Source organism: Pseudophryne corroboree, chromosome 3 (genome assembly GCF_028390025.1).
Source record: "Pseudophryne corroboree isolate aPseCor3 chromosome 3, aPseCor3.hap2, whole genome shotgun sequence".
Classification (NCBI taxonomy): domain Eukaryota; kingdom Metazoa; phylum Chordata; class Amphibia; order Anura; family Myobatrachidae; genus Pseudophryne; species Pseudophryne corroboree.
In genome coordinates this window covers 778,796,281-778,818,559 of record NC_086446.1, presented here as the reverse complement: position 1 = coordinate 778,818,559, position 22,279 = coordinate 778,796,281, and the positions used below count along the sequence as shown (strand labels likewise).

Genomic DNA, 22,279 nt, shown 5'->3' with positions numbered 1-22,279 from the left:
AATGGCGCAATACGAAGGGTGTTCCTGAACCTGCTCAAAAATGAAACACTGCAAGTGAGGCTGAGCGCAGTATTCATTTTGTTGCCGAAAATTTTGACTAAAAGTATTCGTAGACTAGTTTTTCAGAACTAAAACGATCCACTGACTAAATCGTAAGCAAAACAAGCAAAAAATAAATAAAAAAATTGCAACTAAAACTAAATTAAATATCCTTGTCAAAATTTACATTTCAAGTATGGTTTTACAATTTTTAAAAAACAATTATATTTTGCTATCATCCATAGTGGACGCTGGAGTTCAGTACCATGGGATATAGATTTGTATAATACATATAATGTGTGTGTGTGTGTGTGTGTGTGTGTGTGTGTGTGTGTGTGTGTGTGTGTGTATTTGTGTTATAAATAAATATATATATATATATATATATATATATATAATGGATTATTATGGGAAGTCAGATTCAGTATGTCTCACATTCTCATCCTACTGAGTTTAGATTATAATTTAAGGTATTTGTTTGTTTATGATATATGGGAGTACTACGGTAAGTGGGACTCAGTATGTAACACATTCTCAGCCTGCTGAGCCTAGATTACTAGTAAACACATAGTTAAAGATATGCAAACTTTTCAAGGGAATTTGAAAGAAATGTTCTTTAGCAGACTTCATTACAGTATCATTAAACTTCAAAAGTTATAAAAGGTAAAATATTGACTAAAATTAGACTAAAAGGAAAACTGAGAGCCACTGACTAAATCTTGACTACAACGAAGCAAAAAAAAAAAAAAGACTAAAAGGACTTTAAACCAACTATAATTTTAAGTATGTGTCTAAGACTAAAACTAAATTGAAAATCCTTGTCAAAATTAGTACGAGAATCTAGAGTCCCGAAGGTGACCTAATTCCAGAATCCAGACATTATCCCCCATCTGGTTTTATCACTGCTATAGCTGTGCAGAAAATTAAAACTACAAGTCCCAGCAGTCACTGCCTGGGAAGAGACTGTAATAGATCTTCTGACTCTGAACGTCTCCCACAAGGAGACCTTCCGCTGCCACGGGAACTGGGCACCGGCTGGGCAGCGAGCCCCTGGTAGGGGAAGGACTCCTGTGAGAAGTAGGATGAGTCTGAAGTGTATTCGAGTTCTTAAAGCAAAAAAAAAATAAAAAGTTCCATAAAATTGTCCAGCCGACTTCCGAAGGAAACTAAATCCTGTACTTTTAAGAGGAAATTATTATCCTGCTCCGGTAGGTGTTGCAGATTTCAGCACATGAAGCAGCCGCAAAGGGATATTTTACAGGTATAGTAAATAATTAAATATTCATTAAAAAAAAAACCTGCTTGTGTGAAATTGCATGAACTGTCGATGTTTGGCCACGGTACAGGTATACAAGGGTCCTATCACGTTTGGAGGTCATTTGGTTACTGAATGGTGCTGTTCCGTGCAATTCAATTGTGTTTCGGAGCACATAGGAATATTTCTCTATATGGAGACGTACAGGTAGCGCACCACGCCCTCATCTCCAGAACCTCATTTTCTAGATGAGCGCTTATATATAGTATATAAAAAATACAATAAACATTTATATATTTCACGTTCAGGCCAGGGCTGGCAAGAGATCTGTGAGCCCCGGTAATAGGGTCGTGGCCATCCACCTTTGTGAATTCTGGGGCCCTCTGCAGAAGCTGGCACAGTCCCGCCTTGCAGACTGGCCCCCCAATAGGCTGGGGTTATTTTGCAGCCACTCTTCTTGCCCTCATGGAGCCCCAGTTCATATCACCTAGCACAATGCATTGATAAAATGCCAGCCCGCGTATTGATTACTTACATTATGTATGCAGAGCTCATCAAAGGAGCCGCGGACACCAAGTTTTGCTGCAAACTCTGGCAGGACCTCTGGATCGGGGATGACTACTCCCACCAGGCAGGACTGGGGAGAGAGAGACAGCAACACGTGGTTAGTACAACAGAACTCTTGGGTCTTGTTTAGAGTTGGTTGCCCAAAATAAGTCTGCACACTGGAGTTTCTATGTCTGTGTGTGAGTCCAAGCGAAAAGCGGGTGCAGAATAACAATGGGGCGGATGGAGATACAGCTCCAGGCCTCCAAATAAAAATAGTCCCATCATCATGACAGCGTGAGGAGGACCAGCCGCCCAGCTGGCCACACGGGCATAAATCAAGAATTAAAATTCTATTTCTATTTTACTCACAAAATGGTGCAATTTTTCATTCTTTATGTATTTAGCGTAGACCAGTGATCTCCAACCCGTAGCTCGCGAGCTACCGGTAGCTCGCCGTAGTATTTTCGGTAGTTCACAGAGCACACGGGCTTGGGCAGTCACTGGCACTCCTACGTTCATTTTTAATATGGTGCCGGCCGTCAGCCAATCAGAGCTCGTGGACCGACAGTGGCGGCACCTGATTGGCTGCCGGACCGCGAGTTTTGATTGGCTCACTTACTGGCACGATATTTTAAATGCCCGCCGCCGGAGATTCTGTCACCCTCACCGCAGCCGCTCTCCGGACTTCACATGAGAGGCGCGCGCTGCGCTCTCCTCCCCTTCCGTCCCTCATACAGGAAGAGCAGCACCGGCGGCAGTAGAAGAAGCCAGCAAGGGTTAGCACTGTGTGGGGCACTGTATCGGACACTGCGGGGGGGGGGGGATTTTAAATGGCACTGCAGGGGGAATTGTATCTGGCACTGGTAAGGGGGCATTATTGGTGTATCTGGCACTGCTGGGGGCATTATTTGAATATCTGGCACTGCTGAGGGGCATTATTTGTGTATCTGGCACTGCTGGGGGCATTATTTTTTGTGTCTGGCACTGCTGGGGGCATTATTTGAATATCTGGCACTGCTGAGGGGCATTATTTGTGTATCTGGCACTACGCAGGGGGGGGCATTACTTGTAGTTGTGAGACCACGCCCACGTTTGAGGCCACACCCACTTTTGAAGAAACGCACGCGCACTGGGGGGAGGGGGTAGCTCCTTCAGAGGTTTTATTTTCTGAAAGTAGCTCACACCCCAATTAAGGTTGGAGACCACTGGCGTAGACGGTGTACATGTCCCCATGGCTCTGGCCACACCCACCCAGCAAAGGCCACACCTACACATCATTAACCATACCCACAGAATACTGGTCACAACAACATGGCTCTGGCCACACCCACACAGCACTGGTCACTCCTACTTGGCTCTGGCTCCACCCACACTGCACTGGTCATGCCTACATGGCTCTGGTCACACCTCCTCCCCTTCTCAGAATATGCCCTTAATCATTTCCAGCCTCAGGCCCATGTGGCCCCTAATTCAGCCCTGGCCCAGAGATACGTCCAGCCCCTTTCAGACCGCCAGCTATGAACACAGGTTATTGGCACATGAACGCACATAACCCGTGTTCATGTGCTGTCTTAAAGGTGCCAGGGTTGAAATACTGGGTCGAGCGACCTGGTATTCGAACTCGTGTAGCGAGCAGGGTCGAACACGTGTTCAACCCGGGTCGCTGTGCGGTGTGAACGGAAGCCGGGTCTACGCGACCTGTTACCCGTTCACTGTGTGTATGTGATCTCCAAGTGCCGTCACCGCTGTTGTCACCAACCCGAGTTGCTTACAGCGGCGGCGGGTCGTATCCTGGGAGCTCCCGTGTCATAGAGAAGCGCATTGCAGCAATAAAGTCACCCTTCTGTCTCACCAAACGGAACAGTGTCCCCGCACAAGCCAACTCTGCCTGACAGAGGAACGTCAGGGGACGGCACCATTTACAGAACTGTACAGAATTATAATAGCATCTCATAAAACATTCAGTCTGCGGGGGGCCGCAGAAAATACGATCGCCTCTGCCTGTCAATTAGGCAGGGGCAGGAGGGGGGCGGCAATGCTCCGTTTTCTAGGTGGAAACAGAGCGTTGCGGGGGCGTGCCAGCCGAAATGGTGGGCTGGTATGCGCGAACGGGGGGGGGGTGCTGTGACAGCAAAAATGGCGCCGGGATTCCTGCGGCCGCAGCTAAGCTGCGCCGGTAGGAGTCATCCTTAATTTCTGCTAACAAGCAGAAATTGCGTGCTGTTCGCAATTTCTGCTTGAAGCGGGGGGGAGGCTCCGGTCAGCATGCTGGGCGGCCTTGCCCAGCGCTGGGCGGTCCCCAGCATGCGTGTTAATGGTTAGCAAATTCTGCTGATTAGCAGCATCCGCTAACCTTACTGAACTGGCCCCACAACGTAGGAAAGGGTTCTTCACGGTAAGGGCAATAAAGATTTGGAATTCCCTGCTGGAGAAGGTAATAATGGCGGACTCTGTAAATGCATTTAAAAACGGATTGGACAAATTTACAACTGGAAAAAGTATCCAGGGTTATAGTATTTAACATAGACATTAATATCTGGGAGTGGAAAGAATCATTGTTGTCAGCTGGTACTAAACCATTACTCCAGCAGGCGCATTATCATATGTACAGCTTAACACAGAATACAGGTTGAACCCGACGGGCATTTTACCTCTTTTCAACCTCACTAACTATGTAACTATATGACTCTCGGTGCATTTGGGACTTCCTCTTCAGCAGTGAGATCTAGCTTCTGGAACCTGTTCTTTTTACTTGCAGTATGTCCATTGCCATCTGGTCAAGGAGGGTGATTACATCATCACCCCAATCATTTTCTTCCTTCTCTTTTTGAAAAACTGATGTAAGTGATACAGGGAGGAGGAAATTGGAGGAGCGTGTGAACCCTATTTTCTATTGGCTTGCATTGGAAAACTATATTGGATTCTATAGGTGGGAGTGGAAACCATTATATACAAACTGATTCTGGGAACCCCAAAAATTCTGAGTGTAAGACTCTGTGTTACCCATATTCTGAGGTTGATCATTTTTCTGTGTTATCATAAGTGGCTTCTCACTATACTGTATATGGTAAGGTGGGTACACACTTAGCGATAAATTAAACAACGTCGCTCATTTTGACCCTTCCTGAGCGCCATCGTTTACTTTATCTCTAGGTGTGTATGTCACAGCCGACAAGTGATGCGCGGTCCCGCGGGTCGTTAACGACCCTCGCTGTCAACTGCGCAGGCAGCTCAATTTGGACTGTCGTTCAAAAACTGCATGCATGGCACAACCGCGGCGTGACGTCGCTGAGTGATATCGTTTGCATATCGCTCAGCGTGTATGCACTGCCGCTGACCGCCCCGGTAGGGAAGGGAACACACTAGGTGACGTCACTAATAGAGCACATCTCCTAGTGTGTACCCACCTTTACTTGGAATAGCACTTACTAGAGGAAACACTATTATTTCTTTGATAAATAACATAAGTGGTCAGCGAAAGATTAAACATCCCATAATAAATAAATAAATACACAAACATAATCGAACCAGTAGGAGACTGCACTTTCTAAGCGCACATTCTCCCACCTCATGGTAAGGCGCCTGCCTCTTCTTCCTGGAAGCTACTCTTTGGTCCATTGCACTGATCGAACGCTCAGATCCACACACACAGCAAACTTGGCAGAAGAAGCTGCATCCGCTGAACCCCCCCCCCCCCTCCTTGCATTTGCCTATGTGATCATCTGGGTAATGGTAGTGCTGGCCCTTGGCAGAGGTGATCAGATTTACTTCAAAGTGGTTCTCAAATCGGTTTGTCGGATTGGCTCAATAAAGATTCTTGACAAAAAAAAAAATCTGCAGGGTACGCACTATAAGATGTAAGGTAAATGGTTCCGCCATCATACCAATCGCATGTAACTCAGAAGCCGTATGCCAGTACACGTGTAATCACAGCTCTCCGACAGCGTGTCACTCCCCAAGCTTTATACACCAGAGTACAACTTTTAATTGGAATTTCTCTATCGTCCTAAGTGGATGCTGGGGTTCCTGAAAGGACCATGGGGAATAGCGGCTCCGCAGGAGACAGGGCACAAAAAAGTAAAGCTTTACTAGGTCAGGTGGTGTGCACTGGCTCCTCCCCCCATGACCCTCCTCCAGACTCCAGTTAGATTTTGTGCCCGAACGAGAAGGGTGCAATCTAGGTGGCTCTCCTAAAGAGCTGCTTAGAGAAAGTTTAGTTTAGGTTTTTTTTCTTTACAGTGAGTCCTGCTGGCAACAGGATCACTGCAACGTGGGACTTAGGGGGAAAGTAGTAAACTCACCTGCATGCAGAGTGGATTTGCTGCTTGGCTACTGGACACCATTAGCTCCAGAGGGATCGAACACAGGCCCAGCCGTGGAGTCCGGTCCCGGAGCCGCGCCGCCGACCCCCTTGCAGATGCTGAAGCGTGAAGAGGTCCGGAAACCGGCGGCTGAAGACTCCTCAGTCTTCATAAGGTAGCGCACAGCACTGCAGCTGTGCGCCATTTTCCTCTCAGCACACTTCACTGGGCAGTCACTGAGGGTGCAGAGCGCTGGGGGGGGGCGCTCTGAGAGGCAAATATAAACCTTATACAAGGCTAAAAATACCTCACATATAGCCCATAGGGGCTATATGGAGATATTTAACCCCTGCCTGACTGGAAAAATAGCGGGAGAAGAACCCGCCGAAAAAGGGGCGGGGCCTATCTCCTCAGCACACGGCGCCATTTTCTGTCACAGCTCCGCTGGTCAGAACGGCTCCCAGGTCTCTCCCCTGCACTGCACTACAGAAACAGGGTAAAACAGAGAGGGGGGGCACATTAATGGCTATATATATATATATTAAAGCAGCTATAAGGGAGCACTTAATATAAGGATATCCCTTGTTTATATAGCGCTTTGTGGTGTGTGCTGGCAGACTCTCCCTCTGTCTCCCCAAAAGGGCTAGTGGGTCCTGTCTTCATTAGAGCATTCCCTGTGAGTTTGCGGTGTGTGTCGGTACGTGGTGTCGACATGTATGAGGACGATATTGGTGTGGAGGCGGAGCAATTGCCAAATATGCAGATGTCACCCCCCAGGGGGTCGACACCAGAATGGATGCCTTTATTTGTGGAATTACGTGATGGTTTATCTTCCCTTAAACAGTCAGTTGAGGACATGAGGCGGCCGGACAATCAATTAATGCCTGTCCAGGCGCCTCAAACACCGTCAGGGGCTGTAAAACGCCCTTTGCCTCAGTCGGTCGACACAGACCCAGACACGGGCACTGATTCCAGTGACGACGGTAGAAATTCAAACGTATTTTCCAGTAGGGCCACACGTTATATGATTTTGGCAATGAAGGAGACGTTACATTTAGCTGATACTACAGATACCGTAAAACAGGGTATTATGTATGGTGTGAAAAAACTACAAACAGTTTTTCCTGAATCAGAAGAATTAAATGACGTGTGTGATGAAGCGTGGGTTGCTCCTGATAAAAAGTTGATAATTTCAAAAAAGTTATTGGCATTATACCCTTTCCCGCCAGAGGTTAGGGCGCGCTGGGAAACACCCCCTAAGGTGGACAAGGCGCTCACACGCTTATCCAAACAAGTGGCGTTACCCTCTCCTGAGACGGCCGCACTTAAGGATCCATCAGATAGAAAGATGGAAGTTATTCAAAAGAATATATACACACATGCAGGTGTTATACTACGACCAGCTATAGCAACTGCCTGGATGTGCAGTGCTGGAGTAGTTTGGTCAGAATCCCTGATTGAAAATATTGATACCCTAGATAGGGACAATGTTTTACTGTCGTTAGAACAAATAAAGGATGCATTTATCTATATGCGTGATGCACAGAGGGATATTTGCACACTGGCATCTCGGGTGAGTGCTATGTCCATTTCAGCCAGAAGAGCCTTATGGACACGACAGTGGACAGGCGATGCGGATTCAAAACGTCACATGGAGGTTTTGCCGTATAAAGGGGAGGAGTTATTTGGAGTTGGTCTATCAGACTTGGTGGCCACGGCTACTGCCGGGAAATCCACTTTTTTACCTCAAGTCACTCCCCAACAGAGAAAGGCACCGACCTTTCAACCGCAGCCTTTTCGCTCCTACAAAAATAAGAGAGCAAAGGGCTTGTCGTACCTGCCACGAGGCAGAGGAAGAGGGAAGAGACACCAACAGGCAGCTCCTTCCCAGGAACAGAAGCCCTCCCCGGCTCCTGCAAAAACCTCAGCATGACGCTGGGGCCTCTCAAGCGGACTCGGGGACAGTGGGGGGCCGTCTCAAAAATTACAGCGCGCAGTGGGCTCACTCGCAGGTAGACCCCTGGATCCTGCAGATAATATCTCAGGGGTACAGGTTGGAATTAGAGACGGATCCTCCTCATCGTTTCCTGAAGTCTGCCTTACCAACCGTCTCTTCCGAAAGGGAGAGGGTGTTGGAAGCCATTCACAAGCTGTACGCTCAGCAGGTGATAGTCAAAGTACCCCTATTACAACAAGGAAAGGGGTATTATTCCACTCTATTTGTGGTACCGAAGCCGGATGGCTCGGTAAGGCCTATTCTAAATCTGAAGTCCTTGAACCTCTACATAAAAAAGTTCAAGTTCAAGATGGAGTCACTCAGAGCAGTGATAGCGAACCTGGAAGAAGGGGACTTTATGGTATCCTTGGACATCAAGGATGCGTATCTACACGTTCCGATTTACCCCGCACACCAGGGGTACCTCAGGTTCATTGTTCAAAACTGTCACTATCAGTTTCAGACGCTGCCGTTCGGATTGTCCACGGCGCCTCGGGTCTTTACCAAGGTAATGGCCGAGATGATGATTCTTCTTCGAAGAAAAGGCGTATTAGTTATCCCATACTTGGACGATCTCCTAATAAGGGCAAGGTCCAGAGAACAGCTGGAGACAGCTTTAGCACTATCTCAAGAGGTGCTAAGATAACACGGGTGGATTCTGAATATTCCAAAATCCCATTTAATCCCGACAACTCGTCTGCTGTTCCTAGGAATGATTCTGGACACGGTTCAGAAAAAGGTTTTCCTTCCAGAGGAAAAAGCCAAGGAGTTATCCGATCTGGTCAGGAACCTCCTAAAACCAGGAAAAGTGTCAGTACATCAATGCACAAGAGTCCTGGGAAAAATGGTGGCTTCTTACGAAGCAATTCCATTCGGCAGATTCCATGCAAGAATATTCCAAAGGGATCTGTTGGACAAATGGTCAGGGTCGCATCTGCAGATGCACCTGCGAATAACCCTGTCACCAAAGACAAGGGTGTCACTTCTGTGGTGGTTGCAGAAGGCTCACCTATTAGAAGGCCGCAGATTCGGCATTCAGGATTGGATCCTGGTGACCACGGACGCCAGCCTGAGAGGCTGGGGAGCAGTCACACAAGGAAGAAACTTCCAGGGAGTATGGACGAGTCTGGAAAAGTCTCTTCACATAAACATTCTGGAACTAAGAGCAATCTACAATGCTCTAAGCCAGGCGGAACTTCTCCTGCAAGGAAAGCCGGTGTTGATTCAGTCGGACAACATCACGGCTGTCGCCCATGTAAACAGGCAGGGCGGCACAAGAAGCAGGAGTGCAATGGCAGAAGCTGCCAAGATTCTTCGCTGGGCGGAGAATCACGTGATAGCACTGTCAGCAGTGTTCATCCCGGGCGTGGACAACTGGGAAGCAGACTTCCTCAGCAGACACGATCTTCATCCGGGAGAGTGGGGTCTACATCCAGAAGTCTTCAACATGTTAATAGACCGTTGGGAAAGACCAATTGTAGACATGATGGCGTCTCGCCTCAACAAGAAACTGGACAAATATTGCGCCAGGTCAAGAGATCCACAGGCAATAGCTGTGGACGCACTGGTAACTCCTTGGGTGTACCAGTCAGTGTATGTGTTTCCTCCTCTGCCGCTCATACCAAAGGTATTGAAGATCATACGGCAAAGAAGAGTAAGGACAATACTAGTGGTTCCGGATTGGCCGAGAAGGACTTGGTATCCGGAACTTCAAGAGATGCTCACGGACGAACCGTGGCCTCTACCTCTGAGAAGGGACCTGCTACAGCAGGGTCCCTGTCTTTTTCAAGACTTACCGCGGCTGCGTTTGACGGCATGGCGGTTGAACGCCAGATCCTAAAAGGGAAAGGCATTCCAGAAGAAGTCATTCCTACCTTGATTAAGGCACGGAAGGAAGTCACCGTGAAACATTATCACCGCATTTGGCGAAAATATGTAGCGTGGTGCGAGGATCGGAGGGTTCCGACGGAGGAATTCCAACTGGGTCGTTTCCTACATTTCCTGCAATCAGGATTATCTATGGGTCTCAAATTGGGATCCATTAAGGTTCAAATTTCGGCCCTGTCAATATTCTTCCAAAAAGAATTGGCCTCTGTCCCTGAGGTCCAGACTTTTGTCAAGGGAGTACTGCATATACAGCCTCCTGTGGTGCCTCCGGTGGCACCGTGGGATCTAAATGTAGTTTTAGATTTCCTCAAATCCCATTGGTTTGAACCATTGAAAAAGGTGGATTTGAAATATCTCACATTGAAAGTGACTATGTTACTAGCCCTGGCCTCTGCCAGGAGAGTATCTGAATTGGCGGCTTTATCTTATAAAAGTCCTTATCTAATCTTCCATTCGGATAGGGCAGAACTGCGGACTCGTCCGCATTTTCTCCCTAAAGTGGTATCAGCATTTCATCTGAACCAACCTATTGTGGTGCCTGCGGCCACTAGCGACTTGGAGGACTCCAAGTTGTTGGACGTTGTCAGAGCCTTAAAAATATACATTGCAAGGACGGCTGGAGTCAGAAAATCTGACTCGCTGTTTATATTGTATGCACCCAACAAGTTGGGCGCACCTGCTTCTAAGCAGTCGATTGCTCGTTGGATTTGTAACACAATTCAACTTGCACATTCTGTGGCAGGCCTGCCACAGCCTAAAACTGTAAAAGCCCACTCCACAAGGAAGGTGGGCTCATCTTGGGCGGCTGCCCGAGGGGTCTCGGCATTACAACTCTGCCGAGCAGCTACGTGGTCGGGGGAGAACACGTTTGTAAAATTTTACAAATTTGATACCCTGGCAAAGGAGGACCTGGAGTTCTCTCATTCGGTGCTGCAGAGTCATCCGCACTCTCCCGCCCGTTTGGGAGCTTTGGTATAATCCCCATGGTCCTTTCAGGAACCCCAGCATCCACTTAGGACGATAGAGAAAATAAGAATTTACTTACCGATAATTCTATTTCTCGGAGTCCGTAGTGGATGCTGGGCGCCCATCCCAAGTGCGGATTATCTGCAATACTTGTACATAGTTATTGTTAACTAATTCGGGTTATTGTTAAGGAGCCATCTTTAAGAGGCCCTTTCTGTTGTCATACTGTTAACTGGGTTTAGATCACAAGTTGTACGGTGTGATTGGTGTGGCTGGTATGAGTCTTACCCGGGATTCAAAATGCCTCCCTTATTGTGTATGCTCGTCCGGGCACAGTACCTAACTGGAGTCTGGAGGAGGGTCATGGGGGGAGGAGCCAGTGCACACCACCTGACCTAGTAAAGCTTTACTTTTTTGTGCCCTGTCTCCTGCGGAGCCGCTATTCCCCATGGTCCTTTCAGGAACCCCAGCATCCACTACGGACTCCGAGAAATAGAATTATCGGTAAGTAAATTCTTATTTTTCTTGCGGTCTCCACTCCTCTAGTATCTCATTACCTGGTTCTAAGCGGATAATCCACCCTCCATATTGTCCCAAACGTCCCTATGGTATACGGTGTGTCCGTACTTACCCGGAGGCTGTCTCCGTGTACAAACACCTGAGCGACTGGCGCACTTGTCACATATACGTTCTCAATCTTCTCTGGGGCGATGTACTCTCCCTGTGCCAGCTTAAAGATGTTCTTCTTCCTGTCAATTATCTTCAGGGTCCCGTTCTGAGAAGAAAAATGTTAAAAAATTCTATTTAATGTAAATTTTTGGGGGGGACTTCCTGTCCCGAAACTTTAAACAAAGTATAAATCGCACACACGTTTAAAAGGGGATATCCACCTTCAGGTGACTTTAGTCTATCCTGCAACTTTGGCTAAGCAGTTTTGCTTTATCTTTTTGTGTCTTTCTCAGTCGAGTCATTGTCTGTTTACGGCGCCACCGGGATATGACAGATCCCTTTTGTGCCGTCTGTACTAGGTACATGTTACTAAAGTGCAGAGGTAGTAGTATCCCAACACAGTGTCTGATGATATAAAAACATGTGTAAAAAGCACAGAAGGAGGGGGAAAAAAGCATAAAGTATAGCCCCCCTGCCAGAAATAAGGGAAAGATGTCTGAAGGTGGAAAGCCACATTCAGCACTGCCCATGTGACCCACCCCAAATGGGCAAAATGTTTTATATTATTATTATGATTATTATTATTATAAAATGCTTTGCTGGTATCGTAGCTTTACTGAATGAATTATTATAGTTCTTGTAATTAACAGACTAAACTATATATCATGCACGACATTGAAATAACAAGGAAGATGACATTATGGCCACGTCGACATTTCTGTATGATGACGTATTATATACTGCACCCATATATATCTTGCGCAGCATTGCACTCTTGATTCACGTTAGCAAGTAAGCAATTGGACAATGGGGGTCATTCCGGGTTGATCGTAGCTGTGCTAAATTTAGCACAGCTACGATCATCTTCCCTGACATGCGGGGGGACGCTCAGCACAGGGCTAGCTCGCCCCGCATGTCAGAGCCGCCTCCCTTCCCCCGCAGAAGGGAGGCGGCACTTCAAGAGTAGCTCCAGGCCAGCGCAGCTTTAACGTGCTGGCCTGGAGCTACTCATTGCTCCCCGGCCCGCAGCAGCTGCGTGTGATGTCACACAGCCGCTGCGGCCCACCCCCCGTTCGGTCCGGCCACGCCTGCATTGGCCGGACCAAACCCACGAAATGGCGGCCAAATGCTGCCGTTCCACCCCCTCCCGCCCAGCGATCGTCTCTGCCTGTCAATCAGGCAGAGGCGATCGCATCCCTGCTACGGCCTTGGGTCGCCTGGCATGTGCAGGGACTCGTTCGCTCTGCTGCGTTAAAACGCAGTGAGCGAACGGGTCAGAATGACCCCCAATGTTTTAAATGGCGGCGAAGTGTCCGAGTGCTTAGTACCCATAGGATTAAGGTCACAGAGTTCGCAGAACATCCCCGGAAGGTCCTCGGCCTCTATACTGTGACATCTCCGTGTGTTATAACACTTTCCTCATTCTTGGTAATTGGGTCACAGGGACAGCGTTCGATCAATCTCTGTCATTTCCATTAATTTCATTCTCGTTTCGGATCATTTTCACCGATCACTAAACCAGAGGCAGCGTCGGCTCTCAGGGACGTAATTAGCCTCCCAGCGGGTGTCAGGCTTGGATTTATTTACTGCGGTAAATTGGTCTTGAGGGGCCTGTAATCCCTGCATGAGTTCAACAGCGGGCATGACTCGTATCGCCTATTAATTATAGACATGTGAGGTTTGGTTTCATTTTATCAATTATTGGTGATCACGTCCCTGGCCGGTGTCACATGCGGTCCCTGCGTTACATAATCCACTCTGTAAGGGAAATATCTTCTCTGACATTCACATCTCAAGGATGGGTTTTGTTAAATTACCTCAGAGAACTGAGCTGGGCCGACATATAAGGAAACTAGTCATAGGTATAGGGCAGCGCATTTCCCCAAAATTTCCAAGGTCATTTCATTTACGTTGTCTCTATCATTTTCAATGTTTTTTTTTTTTCTTTACCATTATCTAATTTTTCACAGTAAAAATAATGGATGAGGGCTGCCGGGAAGAAGGGCACAAATCATTCCAGCGTATTCAACAGCAATGTCTTGGGGAGCCGCAATGTGGCAGGACAGAGTGGCGCTAATGCAGAGTTGGCAGCAAAATGGGAGCAGATTACTCTTAAAAAATAGTTAATTTCCAATGGCGTATATATAATGGATGTAGGGTGTAAGGTGGACACGAGCTCAGCACCCTGCACCCATATAATTATACTCCCCTCTCCAAAATCCCATGTTGGAGCTGCAACAGCAGCAGAAATCACAGGGAAAATAGTGCGGTGGCCATTTTCCTGGAGACCTGCACATGCGCAGTAGAGAAGTCTCCGGGAGCATGGCATGGTAGCCATGTTCCTGGAGATCTGCACATGGGCAGCTGAGACTGGCGCAATGGCAGAGTCTACTGTATCGCGGATAGGAGGGGACCCACCCGGAGCCTGCCCACAGGCCCCCTCCTCTCTTACACCGCACCTGCCTGATGTCGTAGGGTAAGGGCTGTAACACACACTCCGGTTTTTCCCGGATGGCAAAAAGCCGGACAAACTTTGTCCGGCTTTTTGCCATCCGGGAGAAACCGGCAGTGTCTGTCACACAGGACGGCTTTGAGCCGTGTGTGATGCTGTGCGCATGCGCAGCATCAGACACGGCTGCAGAAGAAACCGTTGTGTGTGAAAGCTCCCCTTCACACACACGGTTCACTGGCTCCAAGGACGGCCCGGCGGCCGCCCGGCCGCCGGACCTTCCAGTGGTGATACCCAGCTGCAACCCGGCAGCCGGGCCGGGGCCGTGCAGTGTGAAGGGACCCTACCCCTCACACTGTTAACTACAATGCCGGCACGGGAAAAAGCCGTCCGGCTTTTTCCCGGCCGGCAACAACCGTGTAGTGTGTTTTAGCCCTTAGGGTTTGGCTCCGGTTAGGATCAGACTGTGGTAAGGGTCAGGCTGCGGTTAGGTTCAGACTGTGGTAAGGGTCAGGCTGCGGTTAGGATCAGACTATGGTAAGGGTCAGGCTGTGGTTGGGATCAGACTGTGGTAAGGGTCAGGCTGCGGTTAGGATCAGACTGTGATAACGGGTCAGGCTGCGGTTAGGATCAGACTGATACGGGTCAGGCTGTAGTTGGGATCATACTATGGTAAGGGTCAGGCTGCGGTTAGGATCAGACTGTGGTAAGGGTTAGGCTGCAGTTCAGATCAGACTGTGGTACAGGTCAGGCTGCAGTTCGGATCAGACTGTGGTAAGGATCAGACTGCGGCGAGGATCAGACTGTGGTGAGGGTCAGGCTGCGGTGAGGATCAGGCTGCGGTGAGGATCAGGCTGCGGTGAGGATCAGACTGTGGTACGGGTCAGGCTGCGGTTCGGATCAGACTGTGGTAAGGGTCAGGCTGTGGTAAGGGTCAGGCTGTGGTAAGGATCAGACTGTGGTACGGGTCAGGCTGCGGTTCGGGTCAGGCTGCGGTTCGGATCAGACTGTGGTACGGGTCAGGCTGCGGTTCGGATCAGACTGTGGTACGGGTCAGGCTGCGGTTAGGTTTGTTATAAACTTATTCTAAACAATGTTAATCAACAAATTATGAAAGTGTCAATAAATAAGTCCTTTGAAAGAACGCTGGCAGGATTGGGAGGGGGTTTCTGGAAAAGACGGCGTATACTACAATTGGTAACATTGAGTGACAGTTGGAGTGGAGATACACTAGAGGTCATTATGGAGAGCAAAATGTCCACTGTGCAGTGTGAATGCAGCGTATGTGTATGGAGGATGATGGTGGGGCCTCTGGAAAAGTAGCGGTTTGCACAAGAGGAGATAGGAAGGAGAAGAGGTGTCCCTAGCACAGGGGTCTATATTTACTAAGCCTTAAGCCGGGTGCACAGCAGAACAACAGTCTGTCGGTGTGATGGTCAGGACGAATTTCCTTCATCCCGGACCAAGCGAGATTGGCCATACACACTGTACAATTTGAAAGAACGCTGGCAGAATTATGAGAGGGTCTCTGGAAAAGAAGACCATGCGCATGGTATCTATTCTCATGCGATGTGTGTGCTCCCCCCAACTCTCCCCCAAGGGACATAGCCGGACGTGGGTGGGACAGCCCCAAGAAAATGGGACAGTTGGCCGGTATGATAACGCGCCGATATGATGCAAGTGTGTACCCAGCATTAGGGCGGGATGTACTAAACGGAAAATGTGGCCAGATGCCTGTTTTTGGACTCTGGCCGCATTTCCCATATGTACTAAGCCTAGGACACCAGGGCTTTGATGCGGAGGGTTACTCCAGCTCCCTATAAAAGCCTATGGACTTCTTTCTGCATTCTTTATGAGAGGGATCTAATTGGATCCCTCCCAGCACCCCCCGGAGCCGCCTCGGCCCCCAGCACATGCGGAGGAGCTATTCTTTGCGACAGTAATCACATATTGTTAGTATATATGCGATTAGTATCAATTCAATGTGTGGTGGGATGTTGTGCAAATGCTTACTACATCCTGCCCTGAGCTAGAGATAAACTACAAACCAATCAGCTCCCAGTTGTCATTTTTCAAAACACAGCCTGTAACATGGCAGTTAGGAGCTGATTGGCTGGTACTTCATCTCTCTTCAAGGCTTAGTAGATAGACCCTACAGCATAGAAAAAAACACCTCGCTATCACGTTATGCACTGATTGACAGGCAGAGGCAGTCGATGAGCGGGACGAGGCGGGCTGGCAGCGTTTGGCCGTTGTTTAGGGGGCGCAGTCCGGGCAACGCAGGCATGCCCGGATCGTTGGGGGGGGGGCACGGTAGCTGCATGACATCACACGCATCCGCTGCGACCCTCACATCAACAAGTAGCTTCTCCTAGTACAAAAGCATCGCCGCTGCGCAATGTTTTTGTACTTGTATGTATGCGGGGGGGGGAAGGGGCGGCCTGACATGCGGGGTGTCCCCCCCACATGTCAGTGTGACTGATCGTAGATGTGCTGAATTTAGTAAATCTATGATTAATTCTGAATTAGGCCTATGGTTCTAAAGCTAAATGGTCCTATCTTATGCACAGCTTTTGTATACTTACCCCTCGTCTCTTCCCATTCAAGAGTGATAGGAAGTAGAGATGCGCCACCTCACGCGTAGCTTGCACCATGTCTAGTGTCAGTAAAACGACGCGGCAGCATGATAGACATTTGCCCGGGACAGCTCAGTACTACGTGGAGATCATTATCCATTAGTAATACTCTACCGTAACTTACTGGCAGCCATTTTCCAATATCCCCAGTGTGCAGCCATCCCTCATCGTCCATTGCCTCTGCTGTCTTCTCTGGGTCCTTCAGGTAGCCATTAAACACATTGGGACCCTTGATGCAAACCTAGAATATAAAAACACAAAGATGTATGTATGTTGCCCAGGAAACGGTACTAGGTGTTATGTCGCCCTTTGTGCATTCTGCCAACCTTGTGCAGAGGTGACTTTACTAATAATGATCATTATTATGGGGGAACATTATGGGGGATTATGCTCTTAAATACGCAGGTCTCCAACACAAACGCACCTCTCCTTCTCCGTTAGACGAGAAATAATTCATATCTACAACATCCACTAGTTTCATGAGATTACAAGGCAGTGGGGCCCCAACGTGTCCTAGAAGGTGAGAGATTATAGATTATCATTGTTATTCTGCATAAAATTACAATTTGTTGTATTATACTGTATTGTGTCTAATTATAAGCCTCTGTTAAACAACAGATTCTTCCTATATGTATTCTGTTGCAGGTGTAAGATCGCTTGTCTTTTCCCTTACCATACAACATACTGTACAGGGCCTGATTCTGATGCGCTACTGCGTCTTATAATAATGACTCAAATTACTTCTTTAAAACTGACACGCCCACTTGAAACGCATTGTGCCTGTGGAAATCTTGGTGCACCTTTAGATGCACCATCGGTACACCAACAGAGGCACCATGAGTGCACCAACGGAGGCACCATGAGTGCACCAACGGAGGCACCATGAGTGCACCAACGGAGGCACCATCAGCTGCACTATTTCAGCAGCAGTTTCTACATTTGAACATGGACTCCTGTGTGGGCAGATTTGCGTCTTTGGTTGCAGCTGCTATCAGCGCCACGTCCAGGTCTGTGTACTCACTCCCCTCCTTCGTTACCTCCATTACCTCCCAAGTATTCCAACTAAAATCCACACTCCCTGCACCCAAATTCGTTCCGCATCTCCATGTGGTAACAATCGTGACGCTTGCTCAGTGTGACTCAGAAAAAGGCGCAATACTTATAACATCGACCTACTAAGTGAACATCGGCATTGGGTGCAGTAAGCGTGCAACTCAGAATAACAGCGCCTGAGAAGAAAGCCATAATTGCTGATGTATTGCGCACACAGAAATAAATGCCAGGATGTTACCTGCTGTCCAGTCTCCCGGGGTGGAACACGTGCAGCCGGCTCCGCACTCAGTCTGGCCGTAAGCTTCAAATATCTGTGATCAGAAAGGAGTTGTTGCTGTCATGACACCTATCCTGCTACTACTTATATTTCTCTATCGTCCTAAGTGGATGCTGGGGTTCCTGAAAGGACCATGGGGAATAGCGGCTCCGCAGGAGACAGGGCACAAAAAAGTAAAGCTTTACTAGGTCAGGTGGTGTGCACTGGCTCCTCCCCCTATGACCCTCCTCCAGACTCCAGTTAGATTTTGTGCCCGAACGAGAAGGGTGCAATCTAGGTGGCTCTCCTAAAGAGCTGCTTAGAGAAAGTTTAGTTTAGGTTTTTTTCTTTACAGTGAGTCCTGCTGGCAACAGGATCACTGCAACGTGGGACTTAGGGGGAAAGTAGTAAACTCACCTGCATGCAGAGTGGATTTGCTGCTTGGCTACTGGACACCATTAGCTCCAGAGGGATCGAACACAGGCCCAGCCGTGGAGTCCGGTCCCGGAGCCGCGCCGCCGACCCCCTTGCAGATGCTGAAGCGTGAAGAGGTCCGGAAACCGGCGGCTGAAGACTCCTCAGTCTTCATAAGGTAGCGCACAGCACTGCAGCTGTGCGCCATTTTCCTCTCAGCACACTTCACTGGGCAGTCACTGAGGGTGCAGAGCGCTGGGGGGGGGCGCTCTGAGAGGCAAATATAAACCTTATACAAGGCTAAAAATACCTCACATATAGCCCATAGGGGCTATATGGAGATATTTAACCCCTGCCTGACTGGAAAAATAGCGGGAGAAGAACCCGCCGAAAAAGGGGCGGGGCCTATCTCCTCAGCACACGGCGCCATTTTCTGTCACAGCTCCGCTGGTCAGAACGGCTCCCAGGTCTCTCCCCTGCACTGCACTACAGAAACAGGGTAAAACAGAGAGGGGGGGCACATTAATGGCTATATATATATATATTAAAGCAGCTATAAGGGAGCACTTAATATAAGGATATCCCTTGTATATATAGCGCTTTGTGGTGTGTGCTGGCAGACTCTCCCTCTGTCTCCCCAAAAGGGCTAGTGGGTCCTGTCTTCATTAGAGCATTCCCTGTGAGTTTGCGGTGTGTGTCGGTACGTGGTGTCGACATGTATGAGGACGATATTGGTGTGGAGGCGGAGCAATTGCCAAATATGCAGATGTCACCCCCCAGGGGGTCGACACCAGAATGGATGCCTTTATTTGTGGAATTACGTGATGGTTTATCTTCCCTTAAACAGTCAGTTGAGGACATGAGGCGGCCGGACAATCAATTAATGCCTGTCCAGGCGCCTCAAACACCGTCAGGGGCTGTAAAACGCCCTTTGCCTCAGTCGGTCGACACAGACCCAGACACGGGCACTGATTCCAGTGACGACGGTAGAAATTCAAACGTATTTTCCAGTAGGGCCACACGTTATATGATTTTGGCAATGAAGGAGACGTTACATTTAGCTGATACTACAGATACCGTAAAACAGGGTATTATGTATGGTGTGAAAAAACTACAAACAGTTTTTCCTGAATCAGAAGAATTAAATGACGTGTGTGATGAAGCGTGGGTTGCTCCTGATAAAAAGTTGATAATTTCAAAAAAGTTATTGGCATTATACCCTTTCCCGCCAGAGGTTAGGGCGCGCTGGGAAACACCCCCTAAGGTGGACAAGGCGCTCACACGCTTATCCAAACAAGTGGCGTTACCCTCTCCTGAGACGGCCGCACTTAAGGATCCATCAGATAGAAAGATGGAAGTTATTCAAAAGAATATATACACACATGCAGGTGTTATACTACGACCAGCTATAGCAACTGCCTGGATGTGCAGTGCTGGAGTAGTTTGGTCAGAATCCCTGATTGAAAATATTGATACCCTAGATAGGGACAATGTTTTACTGTCGTTAGAACAAATAAAGGATGCATTTATCTATATGCGTGATGCACAGAGGGATATTTGCACACTGGCATCTCGGGTGAGTGCTATGTCCATTTCAGCCAGAAGAGCCTTATGGACACGACAGTGGACAGGCGATGCGGATTCAAAACGTCACATGGAGGTTTTGCCGTATAAAGGGGAGGAGTTATTTGGAGTTGGTCTATCAGACTTGGTGGCCACGGCTACTGCCGGGAAATCCACTTTTTTACCTCAAGTCACTCCCCAACAGAGAAAGGCACCGACCTTTCAACCGCAGCCTTTTCGCTCCTACAAAAATAAGAGAGCAAAGGGCTTGTCGTACCTGCCACGAGGCAGAGGAAGAGGGAAGAGACACCAACAGGCAGCTCCTTCCCAGGAACAGAAGCCCTCCCCGGCTCCTGCAAAAACCTCAGCATGACGCTGGGGCCTCTCAAGCGGACTCGGGGACAGTGGGGGGCCGTCTCAAAAATTACAGCGCGCAGTGGGCTCACTCGCAGGTAGACCCCTGGATCCTGCAGATAATATCTCAGGGGTACAGGTTGGAATTAGAGACGGATCCTCCTCATCGTTTCCTGAAGTCTGCCTTACCAACCGTCTCTTCCGAAAGGGAGAGGGTGTTGGAAGCCATTCACAAGCTGTACGCTCAGCAGGTGATAGTCAAAGTACCCCTATTACAACAAGGAAAGGGGTATTATTCCACTCTATTTGTGGTACCGAAGCCGGATGGCTCGGTAAGGCCTATTCTAAATCTGAAGTCCTTGAACCTCTACATAAAAAAGTTCAAGTTCAAGATGGAGTCACTCAGAGCAGTGATAGCGAACCTGGAAGAAGGGGACTTTATGGTATCCTTGGACATCAAGGATGCGTATCTACACGTTCCGATTTACCCCGCACACCAGGGGTACCTCAGGTTCATTGTTCAAAACTGTCACTATCAGTTTCAGACGCTGCCGTTCGGATTGTCCACGGCGCCTCGGGTCTTTACCAAGGTAATGGCCGAGATGATGATTCTTCTTCGAAGAAAAGGCGTATTAGTTATCCCATACTTGGACGATCTCCTAATAAGGGCAAGGTCCAGAGAACAGCTGGAGACAGCTTTAGCACTATCTCAAGAGGTGCTAAGACAACACGGGTGGATTCTGAATATTCCAAAATCCCATTTAATCCCGACAACTCGTCTGCTGTTCCTAGGAATGATTCTGGACACGGTTCAGAAAAAGGTTTTCCTTCCAGAGGAAAAAGCCAAGGAGTTATCCGATCTGGTCAGGAACCTCCTAAAACCAGGAAAAGTGTCAGTACATCAATGCACAAGAGTCCTGGGAAAAATGGTGGCTTCTTACGAAGCAATTCCATTCGGCAGATTCCATGCAAGAATATTCCAAAGGGATCTGTTGGACAAATGGTCAGGGTCGCATCTGCAGATGCACCTGCGAATAACCCTGTCACCAAAGACAAGGGTGTCACTTCTGTGGTGGTTGCAGAAGGCTCACCTATTAGAAGGCCGCAGATTCGGCATTCAGGATTGGATCCTGGTGACCACGGACGCCAGCCTGAGAGGCTGGGGAGCAGTCACACAAGGAAGAAACTTCCAGGGAGTATGGACGAGTCTGGAAAAGTCTCTTCACATAAACATTCTGGAACTAAGAGCAATCTACAATGCTCTAAGCCAGGCGGAACTTCTCCTGCAAGGAAAGCCGGTGTTGATTCAGTCGGACAACATCACGGCGGTCGCCCATGTAAACAGGCAGGGCGGCACAAGAAGCAGGAGTGCAATGGCAGAAGCTGCCAAGATTCTTCGCTGGGCGGAGAATCACGTGATAGCACTGTCAGCAGTGTTCATCCCGGGCGTGGACAACTGGGAAGCAGACTTCCTCAGCAGACACGATCTTCATCCGGGAGAGTGGGGTCTACATCCAGAAGTCTTCAACATGTTAATAGACCGTTGGGAAAGACCAATTGTAGACATGATGGCGTCTCGCCTCAACAAAAAACTGGACAAATATTGCGCCAGGTCAAGAGATCCACAGGCAATAGCTGTGGACGCACTGGTAACTCCTTGGGTGTACCAGTCAGTGTATGTGTTTCCTCCTCTGCCGCTCATACCAAAGGTATTGAAGATCATACGGCAAAGAAGAGTAAGAACAATACTAGTGGTTCCGGATTGGCCGAGAAGGACTTGGTATCCGGAACTTCAAGAGATGCTCACGGACGAACCGTGGCCTCTACCTCTGAGAAGGGACCTGCTACAGCAGGGTCCCTGTCTTTTTCAAGACTTACCGCGGCTGCGTTTG

General features: G+C 48.5%; 1 protein-coding gene across 4 annotated transcripts in view; it reads right to left on the bottom strand.

Moving 5' to 3' along the window:
• The window catches only part of ACSL5 (acyl-CoA synthetase long chain family member 5), a 93,788-nt gene that overhangs the window by 3,531 nt on the left and 67,978 nt on the right, over positions 1 to 22,279 (bottom strand). For all 4 annotated transcript variants that reach the window (XM_063962566.1, XM_063962569.1, XM_063962568.1 and 1 more), the window contains exons 15-19: positions 18,039 to 18,111; positions 17,172 to 17,260; positions 16,872 to 16,988; positions 11,625 to 11,768; positions 1,830 to 1,931 (exon numbers count right to left, since the gene is read on the bottom strand). In XM_063962566.1, coding sequence (XP_063818636.1) covers positions 1,830 to 1,931; positions 11,625 to 11,768; positions 16,872 to 16,988; positions 17,172 to 17,260; positions 18,039 to 18,111 — 525 coding nt within the window. The remainder of the gene's footprint in view (positions 1 to 1,829; positions 1,932 to 11,624; positions 11,769 to 16,871; positions 16,989 to 17,171; positions 17,261 to 18,038; positions 18,112 to 22,279) is intronic.